Below are 10,839 nucleotides of genomic sequence, written 5' to 3' on the forward strand. Positions count from 1 at the left end.
GTAAGACATCAAAGAATATGAAAGGTAAACATGTTGATGATGAGCAAATTAAACTGCAGAGCACTGAGTAAAAACTGGTGTGTGTCTATGCATAAAGGCATGCTGTGTTAAGTGTGTTGATATGGATGGAGGTGTGTGAAGGGCAGTGTGTAAGAACTGAGCTGTACTACACAATGAAATTAGAAAAATAACTATTATTATCTATTGACACTTTATTATAATAATACTGATATCACCCAGCAGCAGTGTGAGAGGCCTCCCAGAAGGCCGTCAGTCTGGGCCCCATGCAGCAGAGGGAGCTCCAGAGGAGGGTCAGCCCAGACCGTGGGCATATTTTTTAATTTAAACAGGTGTCACTGGCTTAGGGTTACCAAGGCGGGTGCCACTGTGGCCTTTAGTTTCAGTCATCACTGGCACACATGCACAATTTTGCTGAAAGTATTTAATGTAAATCCAGTTTGAATATATATAAAACCAGTTTTAAAATCATGATTTATTTGTGATGTTGGTTTCATCTCACATGAAGCTCCAAAGGACGTACATTTTCTGTCTGTAAGCACAATTTTGTCCACACATGCACACTTAGGAGTGGATCTCTTCTTGCTGTCTGAACAGGTCATACTTTTCTTTATACTACTTCACTATATGCTATATACATAAATAACACTAACATTACACCAGAAATATTGCAAAAATATAAGTCAGATTTCTTATTTAACGTGGTCACAGCAGCTGTAGATCCAGTCTTCTACAGGTGTCCATTCTTCCATTATCTTTAGGTTATAGTGTGGAAAGAAACAATACAAAACACTTAAACTGTACAGAATATGTTAAAAAACACAATTGATAAATAGGCAAAGGTGCAAGGAGGGATCTGACTTAAAAAAACAACGTTACAGTATGTCTCTGAAGAATATAAATATATATATTCTTGATGTACATACTGTAGTTGCTTACCATGAACCTAGCAATATAATCTTTGAAAGGTGAACCTATACGGATGCATCTCAAACTGAGAATAACCTGGTAAGCCAGTTAAAAGCTTTCCTCATTGTGTTCATTAGAAGTTCTGTAGTTCAGCCGGATAGACAAAGTTGCTTCTGAAGAGTTTATGGGCCATAAGCTGTCCTCCAAATATCATCATCACCAGACCCGAACCTGGAGAGAGGCAGAGAGAGAGAGAGAGAGACAGAGACAGAGACAGAGACAGAGACAGAGAGAGAGACAGAGACAGAGAGAGAGACAGAGACAGAGACAGAGACAGAGAGAGAGAGAGAGAGAGAGAGAGAGAGAGAGAAATCAATCAAAGCAAGGTTTGGAGGCCAGTTGCTGTCTGCCTGAATCTGAAGGGATGCAGGCAGTGAGTTACAGTGAGTCTGGGAACAGGCCAAAGCAATATCTTGGCCAGACAGAGTAGGAGGGGGAGAGAAACAGAGCAGGGTTTTCATGTTCTGCAAATGGGATTGGAGACAGATAAGGACACACATGGAGGGGTAGAGAGAAAGTTGAACTCTTACCCAGAGCTATCCACCAGTGCTCAGCTGAAGGGAAGTCTGACATCACTGCAGAGACATGGAAACTGTGAAATGTAAAAACTACCCATACATACTGCACACATTCACTTTGTTATTTACAAGTGGAAGATGGCGTTTAGGATGTTTGGGGTTGTTTGAGTGTTCATTATAGTGTTGGTATACAGCCACTACAGTATATCCAGTTACATAACCAGGCCTCAAATCCTATCAGCTGTTCTGCTCCATTGATCCACTTTGTGTGAGAGTGTGGCGTGAGTGTGTGCCTGAGTATTTACCTGCTACAGTCATCGCGACATGCAGCAGTGTGACAGTTATGGCGTAGTCCCAAACCCACTCCTCTACAATCCAGGCGAACACCAGCCCTCCCAAGACATAGGTCACTTCTGTGGAAATTACACCGACTGGAGGGAGGAAAGAAAACACATGATATATCTTTTATTTTTAACATGCTTCACAATTTAAAACATTTAATTGTCATATTAAATCAGACTCAGAGAGATTTCAGACACAATAAAAGTCACATTTTCCTCTCCAGATAGACTGAAAGGTTTTATTATTTTATTATTATTATATAAAGGACATCCGATCTTGTTAAGCATGCAGATAAAACCCCACACTAATGATTTTTCACGTAAAAGTGCTTACTTATTAGACAAATTAATTGCAGAATTACATATCATTGGATTACTATTACGGATGGATTAAGGTGTAAACAGCTTTCTCTTGTTGTTGCTGCTGCTGCTGGAGGTGAAGCTACTGTCTGTGACGGCCCCTGCCCAACATGCTGATGTGGTGGACAAGTTGTTTTCCCTGTGTGTCCATGAAGGTACCATCAGCAGCAGCAGGTTCTCAGCTTTTGTTTGACATCTGCTTAGTTTTTATACCTCATATTGCTCACACATCCACATTTACATTACTGATGTTACTGACTGACACACTCCACATTTGTACTTATCACCTCAGTTGTTTAAGTTACTCTACTAAACTCACAAATTTCTTGCCATCTATTGTGTCCTCCTCCGTATTCGTCATGGCCTGGGAGCCGGGTTATGACTGACTCTAAAACAGTGCTTCATATTTTGTAAGATGAGCACATGTTTTGTATGTAAAACCTAAATCTTCAAAGTAACTAGTAAATAAAACTGTCAAATGACAGTCAGAAAGTATGAAGTAGTATTAAACTTAAATACTCAAGTAAACTGCAGGCCAAACTGTACTTAAGTACAGTACTTGAGTAAATCTACATAGTTACACTCCAACAATGCTTCTCACCAAGGTATTTGGGATTCTGCCATGACGGTTGTGTTGTGTAGTCAAATGGAGTCAACAAGCTGTTGATCTCATGAACCCTGGAGAGACACCAGAAGATGATTAAGATGTGCACAAACAGTTAAAGTCCTCTTCAGGTCTCAGTTGTTCTGTTGAAATGTAGTTTTGTTACTGTATTAGGTCTCAGTATTTGTGTGTGTACCTGAGCAGTCCGATGCAGAGACTGACCACGATGTAGTAGAGAGAGTAGAAGCACACCATGCACATCAACAGATTCTGCAGGACAACCTGAGGAGAAAGAGAGGAGGAGAAAATGAGTTGAGAGGAGGAGATGCAACAATTTCATTATTCCTGCTGAGTAATAATGCCCTGTGGGTGTGAGGGTTTTAATTTAACATAAAACCTGCTGTGTTCTTGAAGGCAGCAGGCTTGTTGTTGAATGAGGATGAGAATGAGGAACAGACAGTGTGTTATGTGTAATTTTAATTACTGCTATAGAATAAACCGTGACCTGTATCCTACTACCGTATATACTGTATCTTAACCCTAACTCTGTCAGCATGTTTACATAGTTATTTCATTTTATCTTAATTTGACTGCTGAAATTACAACCCTGGGCGAGATGAAACACCAAAATCAATCACATATATGAGAGCCATTAATCAACGAGTGGATGAAATTCTATGCCTTTTAGCTTTTTCAAAGTTTTCCATCGACCATCTGCAAATGTTTGCTTCAAATAAACAAGGTAATAATGGAGAAAAGCAAGACTATAAAAACCAAGAGAAATATAAACATTTATGTCAGTAATTTTCATCGGACTGGAAAGCGCCGCATGTGGAGATATTTACTGGCAAGACGTCATCATTATTTCATGCTTTGTATGAGTCCCAAAGCTAACAGAAAACCCCTGCTCCTCTCCTCCATTATCTCCTTCCTTTCATGACCCAGAAAACCAACGCGCGGTGACCATAGATAGCAGCAGACGCTCGTCGCTAAAGTCTCCTTTCATAGATGATTAACTACAGCCTTTACAGGAAATGGGTTACACGACACCCTCGGAGGAAAGATCTTTTCTCACAGCTGACGTTTAGGCTTGTCAAACACAGGTGTAACCAATTACATTAATAATGGGCTTAATTCCAGGCAGGTGTGTTGGCGCCAGGGCCCTGCATGTTGGCTGACTCGCACACCTTAATGCAATGGAGCCGTCCTTTATCTTATTAGTTACACCTGTGCTTTTCCTGGTGTTGAAGTCAAACGTCTGCTGCGACACAGAGCACAGATAAGAAGAACAATAACTTTCACTACACAGTTCAAAGGAACGTGAATATTTCAGTCTGTAAAGTCTGAAAATTGTGAAATACTCTATTACAATTTCCTATTTGTATTGGCCGAACTTATTGTAGCACTATAAAAAAGAGAAAATCTGCATATCCTCAAAACTGAGGCACTTTGAACTTTGTGCGGCATGACTCCATGGATGGCAAGGTTGCTCAGTTCGTTTGTGTTTCGACCCACCATGTTGGCCTGGACTGAAATATCTCAACAATTATTGAACGGATTCCTATAAAATGTTGTACAGACATTCATGATCCCCAGAGGATGAAACTATGTTGATACTTTTTGACCAAATAATTGCAAAACTAATGACATTCCAGCCAACCTCAAATGGACTTTGTGTTTAGTGCTAATTAGCAGATGCTAGCATGCCAACATGCTAAACTAAGATGGCGATCATGTTGAACACACCTGCTGAATATCAGCATGTTAACATTGTCTTTGTGAGAATGTTAGCTGACGTTGGCATTCAGCTCTAAACACCAGTGGCCTAAGTACGGCCTCACAGAGCTGCTAGCACGGTCTTGATAAATGACTTGTTTCAGCGCTAATGGTTATAACATTTCATTTGGAGGATATTTGTTGGCATAAGATCGTCATTAGTGTATGTGCTAAAGTGCATTAACTGCCTAAGTTTCATCCTGCTGTGCTTCTTTGTTGATTCTACCTCATTTTCTTCAGATCACATCCTTGTTTAAAATTTACAGCAGAGAGAAGTGGAAGGGGGAAAAAAGCAACATTTAAAAGCATTGGGAAAATTTACCATCTGCATCTTGAGGCTGTAAATATAAATGATACATTTGTAAAACAAATTTAATCGAGGCCCACGTTTCCTTTTATTGTGCAATCTATTCTGGCCCTGTCCAGACAGCCATAAGGATGTGGGTGTGTCTGAAAGCAGGAGAGCGCCTGAGCTTATGCTAATACCCTCAAAGACAGCTAAACACCTTGGCTAGCTCCTGGTTTGTTTGTCACCTCAAAACTACACTGCACTAAACTGCTCTAGAAACCAGCTTTGAGACTTTAAATGAAACAATCATTCCAGGTAAGGTGCTCAAGCTCTGTGCAATGGAGCTCTCTCCCATCCTCCACTCTATCAGGACAGCAACAATACCCACCCTCACACCAGTGCCTGAGAAAACCCCCTGAGAACCCATCCACTAGTGACCACTTGTGCTCATTTCGATAATTATTAAATGCTTGGAAAAAGTGATCCTGAACCCCATCCTGCAGGGCATCAGACCACAGCTGGATCCCCTCCAGTTTGCCTACAGGGCCAAACTAGGGACGCACTCTTTGATGAGGTTGAATTGTTTTGAAGGCGCAGCTGAGGCCAACAGATCGACTTTTTTCACAGCAGCCATTTTGACATTAAATAGTAGGGTAAACACAGCTGTTACCACTGATACTCATTAAAGTTTCAGTTCTATTCAGGTCAAACAGAGTCAGGGTGCTGCTATTTTACATGTTGGCTGACTGGAAAGGCTCTGCTACACTAAATGGAACATAACCTTAATTAGTATCATTGATAGCACCTGCTTACCCTACTATTTCACGTCAAAATGGCTGCTGTGAAAAAGGTCTATGATCAACAAATGTCACAACCTCGTCCTCGACCACTCCTAATCCATTAAATTCACAACTTCCTCAGCAACAAAGTACACTCGGCATACTTTAAATGCTGCGACGACATTCACTTCATACCAATAACTCCATGTGATCTATAAACTTGTGCTGGCTGTGGTGCTGTTGTTGCTTTACAAAAGCATAATTCAACCCAACCTCTTGTACCGGTCCCCATGCCTCTTCACCATGTTGACCAACAAAAACAAACTTCACGAGAGAGCCGAGATGATGCTGATCACCCCTCAGTCATCACTTCACATTACTGCCGTCTGAGCGGAGATACAGGACCTTCAGCAGGAGTTGTGTCTCCTCTGCCACTGCAGCGCTGAACAAAGTGCTCCCTGTTGTGTGTTTGGTTGATTACTCAAAAGCATGCTCGAAAAGGGTAAACAAAAGTTAATTATGACATTAGGACATAAACTTCCTAAACCACTCAGCTTAATGTTGATTATGTTGATGAGGATGGCATAATTCAAATGAGGGTCAATTAACTGGAATAAATTGTCTGGTGTATAAAAAACCACTATAAAACTGCAAGTAGCAGATAAAGTAACAAGTAATCAGCAGTAATAAAACTCTAATTTATGAAGACACTTGATTATAAGTAGCAATTAGCTCTATCAGATAATAATAATAATAATAAACAACTCGCTGTGCACCGAGACTCTGCCACCTTACAGACAGTCCTTAACTCACTATTCTAGCACAGACAGTGTCCTTACCCAGGTATCACTGGGTGTAGTCTTGAGGGAGAAGGGTCCATGGCGTTTTATGAGTGTGAATCCACAACAACGACAGCAGTAGTCCAACAACATGAATGGCCGCTGATCTAAATGAGAGAATGTAGGCTACGTGTGTGTATTAGTGAGTGTGAGACAGCGTGGAGGAGGGAGGGTCGGATTAGAAGAAATGGGATTACTACTAAGAAGAAGAGTAAATCCCGAAAGGGATAAAGGTGAACATACTCTAGTATAGGTACACATAAACCGAGAGGAGGAGGCTGGTTTTGAGACTAAATAGTTCAGGAAGTGCTACAGACATAGATTTATATTTGGACTTCTGTTGTTTGTTCTTTTCTTTTACTATTATTCAGCTGTCTCTCTCTCTTTCCCTTCCTTCTACTTGCCTTTTCCCCCTTTCCTTACTTTGTTGCTTCCTGTCTTTCTACTGTCCTTTCTTCTTTTTTCCATCTCTCAGTTCTCCTCATTGTTTCCATCTTTCTTTCTTTCTTTCTTAACATTCTGTGCTTCTCCTCCTCCACCCATCCTTCCTTTACCGCCTCTCCCCCTTTAAATAAACATTGACAAAAAAATGATGAAGCAGAAGAAGAAAACGGGGTATGAAGTGGAGCTGAAACTGAACAACTATTTGAACTGACTGTTCGTTTGAGCCACTTTTCAAACATTTGCTGCTTTCAGATTCTCCAGTGAGGATTTGCTAATTTTTCTTTTCTCTGGGAAATTGTAATCTGCATCACTATTCTCCAACATGTATATATGTATAAAATGTATTCTGATAGTTCTTGCTTGTGTTGTCTTTTTATTTTTTAAATCTGCTATTATCCTGAAAGTCTGGTTTTTGAGAAATGTGCAACAAAACATCGAAAGACACTCGTTTACAATCTTCTTCTTCTTGTCTCGGAGTTCTTAAAACGAACACTAGGTGGTAGCAAAGCATCACACGCACAGAGAGAACTTAACCCAACCAATGAAGAACCAACACAACAGCAAGAGAAGATACAAGAGCCACATACACACGACTGGCAGCAGCAGATAAGATGCTTCCCGATGCAGCATTTATATGTACACACTTTCATATATCATTCTGCTCCATGTTTTTTTTTTTTTACTTTGAGATTTTGAATGAAAACAAATCAGAGAGGAAGCATCTGCTCATCCACCAAGTGCTCCTGAAAAGACAGATAAGAAAGAGAAGAAGCAGGTGAATGCAGAAATGACGGCAGTTCAACATCCCCTCTCCCTCCAGAAATAGCAAAAAGAAACTCAATATTCAACTCTTCGGCGTCACAGCCTGCGTATGTCAGTGTGTGAGTGGTAGAGCACATGCACGTGTGCTTTTGTGTGAGTGTGGGGTTGACTTGGCTGCCACAGTAACCTGCATCATTGTAACCATAGTGACGGAGAGCAGGGGGGTGGGAGAGGGGAGAGCAAGGTAGGCGTCATAACTATTCATCCCCCTGTGTGTGTGTGTGTGTGTGTGTGTGTGTGTGTGTGTGTGTGTGTGTGTGTGTGTGTGTGTGAGTGTGTGTAGTGACAAATTCTATTACTGTAAATCTCTCTAATCATTCAGATCTTTTTTTTTATATCACTGCATGCTGTATGTATGATTGCATGTATGATTACTTTATAATGTGATGACTAAAGGTCCAGTGTGTAACATTTAGGACGTGCTATTGGCTGAAATGTAATATAATCCACAGTGTGTCATTAGTGTATAATCACCTGAATATGGGAATGGTTGTGTTTTTATATCTGCGGACCTCTCTCCTAAATACCTGAAGGGGAGGGTGAAGCGACAGAGCTGCAATCTGCAACTATCAGATGGGATTAAAGGAATGGTTCCAATGGTTGCTTTCTTGCCTGGTCACATTTTCATATCTACGAGCTATAGTGAAGATACAGCCGGTATTTTATTAGCCTAGCTCAGCTTATAGACTGGAAACAAGGGGGGGGGACACAGCTAGTTTGGCTTTGTCTAAAATCCACAAAATCCGCCTACCAGCACCTGTCAAGCTCACTAATTAACTCATTATATTGTGTTTGCTTAATATGTATAAAAACAACAATTCAACATTCAGCACAAAAACCTCAGTGTAAAACAAGAATTCGACATTTCACTCCAGAAAGTTACTGGTCAGAGCCAAGAAATATTCAGGCGCACAACTACCTGTAAAAGGTGGAGCTGTTGTTACATGAGGACAGAACCAGACTTGCTGCTTCCCCTTGTTTCCAGTCTTTATGCTAAGCTAAGCAGCGGCTCCAGCTTCATATTTACCAACATGAGAGTGGCATCAGTCTTCCCCATTCAACTCTCAGCAACGAATAAACATATTTTTCTAAAATGTTGAGCTGCTCCTTTAACAGTAGGTGTTTGGCCTTAACTGCAGGTTCTGGATGTGTGTGAAATCTGTCTTTGATGACGTTCATAAAGCTCATCAGCATCAGGTCAGTGAACTGAATTTGACAATTTAAAACACACATTATCACCGCTGTTAAATCTCTGTTTCAGCCCAGCTAAAGCTAAAGCTCAGCTGTGGTGAAATAACAAGAACGGTGAAACGGTTTGTTTTTTTTTAGCTTAAAAGCATTTTAGATGGATTTCAAGGCACTTATGAATTATTCAGTTCATACTAAGCCTCAAATGACAAACAGACAGCCTTTTTTTTAAGGAGCACAGTGAAGATAAAACTAACTACAATTATAAATAGCCTGTTTTTCTTTTTATCAAGTTGCAGAACATTCAGATATCAGTATGAGACCTGATATGATAAAAATGGGACTGATGGAGACAATTGAATAGAGTGCTCTTGTATCTCGAGGTACCTAGAGGGAGTATTTACATGACTCGAGTGTAAACAATCTGTGTTGTATCCAGAGAAGCAGAGAAATGAACACAGTTTCTCCGCTGCTTCCCTTATCAGGTTTTAGAGTCTTTGAAAATCAATTCAACAGAGAGAGAGAAGGGTACTCATGAGAACACCGAGGCTCACTGACCTACATGTCAGCATGGCGTGTTGGGGATCAGAGAGGCTGTAATTATCATTCACTCTGAGTGTGTGTATGTGTGTGTGTGGTACAGAATTTGACGTCATAGAAACTGTGTCATAATTCATTCAAGATACACAAAAATAGGCAACAGTAGCGGGAGCTAGGGGGAAAGAGAAAGAGAGAGAGGGGTTTGCGTGACAACTGGAAGAAAGACAGAGAAAGAAGTATTCTTATAATCGTTTAGGTCGTTTTCCCAGAAAAAATTGGCAAATATCTGGTATGTCTAGTTTCTCCAAATAGGATGATTTGCCCCTTTTCATCTGTTCTTTATCCCTGTAAATTGTATCTCTTTTGAAGTGTTGGTCGGACAAAACAAGATTTGACCTTGGGTTTCTGGGATACTGTGTTGGACATTTTATGGAACAAATGAGATATTCTGATTTCAACTGATAAAAATGCTCTAATTCTCTGCTCTACCATCTCCTCTTCTTCACTCTCTCCATCAGCTCCTCTCCTCCTGCACTGTACTTCCCATTCCCTCTCCTCCTCTCTGCCTTTCTGCCCAAAACTCCTCTCACTTACAGTTTCCCTTTAATTGTTTAGCTGCAGAGTCCTGCAGACAGCTGCTTACAATAAGTATAACCCAAAAAGTCAACGCATTTTGTAAATCCCATAATCCCAAGTGGGCTTGTAAACAAAAAAATGCAACAATCAACAATGTAAGGCTTTGTTTTTTCCTCTCCTTTTTCTCCCACACTCTCCTCCCATCCTACCGTCTTCCTCTTGCTGTTCCTCTCTGCCCCTTCTCTCTGTTTTCATTTCGATCTCTTACGGAATGTAAATACAGCAGCTGACTGACCACTGCGGGGATATGGCTTCAAATTGAATAGCTGTCTTATGGTTTGAGAGCAGGCACAGGGTTTGTGTTTTTATGATCTTACAGGCTCCAGATGTCGCCACAAAAACTTGTGCTATCCGGCGATGCTTTAGGGCCCCTGAGGGGTTATTTTTAGTGTGTGTGGTGCACAGAGGGTGCTATAATGAGAGTTAAGGTTAGGGTTTAAGGTTATGGTCAGGTTTTAGGTCGTAGATGGCGTCTGAGGACCGAAAGAATGCCCTAATGATCGTGCACAAATGTGTATCCAGTGTGCACATGCGCCACTCTGCCCTCTGGGTAGGGGTTTTCATTTCTCGCCAACTTAATCTCAGCCATCTGAACAAATAACGGTCTGTCCCTCTCTCACACACATGCGTTTCCAGCTTATTGTTCAAAATATCTGCCCAAATATCTGTCTTGCATTCCAGCCCAGCTGATGTATTTTCATTGAATCAATTTCAGC

At 40.9% G+C, this 10,839-nt stretch overlaps 1 protein-coding gene across 2 annotated transcripts; it reads right to left on the reverse strand.

Moving 5' to 3' along the window:
* Positions 1 to 424: 424 nt before the first annotated feature.
* tmem244 (transmembrane protein 244) lies at positions 425 to 6,603 on the reverse strand. 2 transcript variants are annotated; one of them, XM_051410129.1, is made up of 7 exons: positions 3,656 to 3,874; positions 3,208 to 3,232; positions 3,007 to 3,092; positions 2,808 to 2,884; positions 1,811 to 1,936; positions 1,518 to 1,562; positions 425 to 1,158 (listed from the first exon to the last, which is right to left on the reverse strand). In XM_051410129.1, the coding sequence occupies exons 1-7, from the start codon at positions 3,670 to 3,672 to the stop codon at positions 1,061 to 1,063; spliced, it is 474 nt and encodes a 157-aa protein (XP_051266089.1). In that variant the 5' UTR covers positions 3,673 to 3,874; the 3' UTR covers positions 425 to 1,060. The 2 variants fall into 2 exon arrangements, with proteins under 2 accessions (XP_051266089.1, XP_051266088.1); XM_051410128.1 differs by lacking the exons at positions 3,208 to 3,232; positions 3,656 to 3,874 and adding an exon at positions 6,494 to 6,603.
* Between the last annotated feature and the right edge of the window lie 4,236 nt (positions 6,604 to 10,839).

This window comes from Dicentrarchus labrax, unplaced genomic scaffold (genome assembly GCF_905237075.1).
Source record: "Dicentrarchus labrax unplaced genomic scaffold, dlabrax2021, whole genome shotgun sequence".
NCBI classification, from domain to species: Eukaryota; Metazoa; Chordata; class Actinopteri; family Moronidae; genus Dicentrarchus; species Dicentrarchus labrax.

Bases quoted from the DNA above. Each gene is read 5' to 3' on its own strand.
- tmem244 (XM_051410128.1), bottom strand. From the start codon at position 6,586: ATGTTGTTGGACTACTGCTGTCGTTGTTGTGGATTCACACTCATAAAA. The intron at 1,937-2,807 runs GTGAGAAGCATT...TCCTCCCTCCAG, and splicing joins GCAGAATCCCAAATACCTTG to TCGGTGTAATTTCCACAGAA. The intron at 1,159-1,517 runs GTAAGAGTTCAA...GCCTCTCTCCAG, and splicing joins GCACTGGTGGATAGCTCTGG to GTTCGGGTCTGGTGATGATG.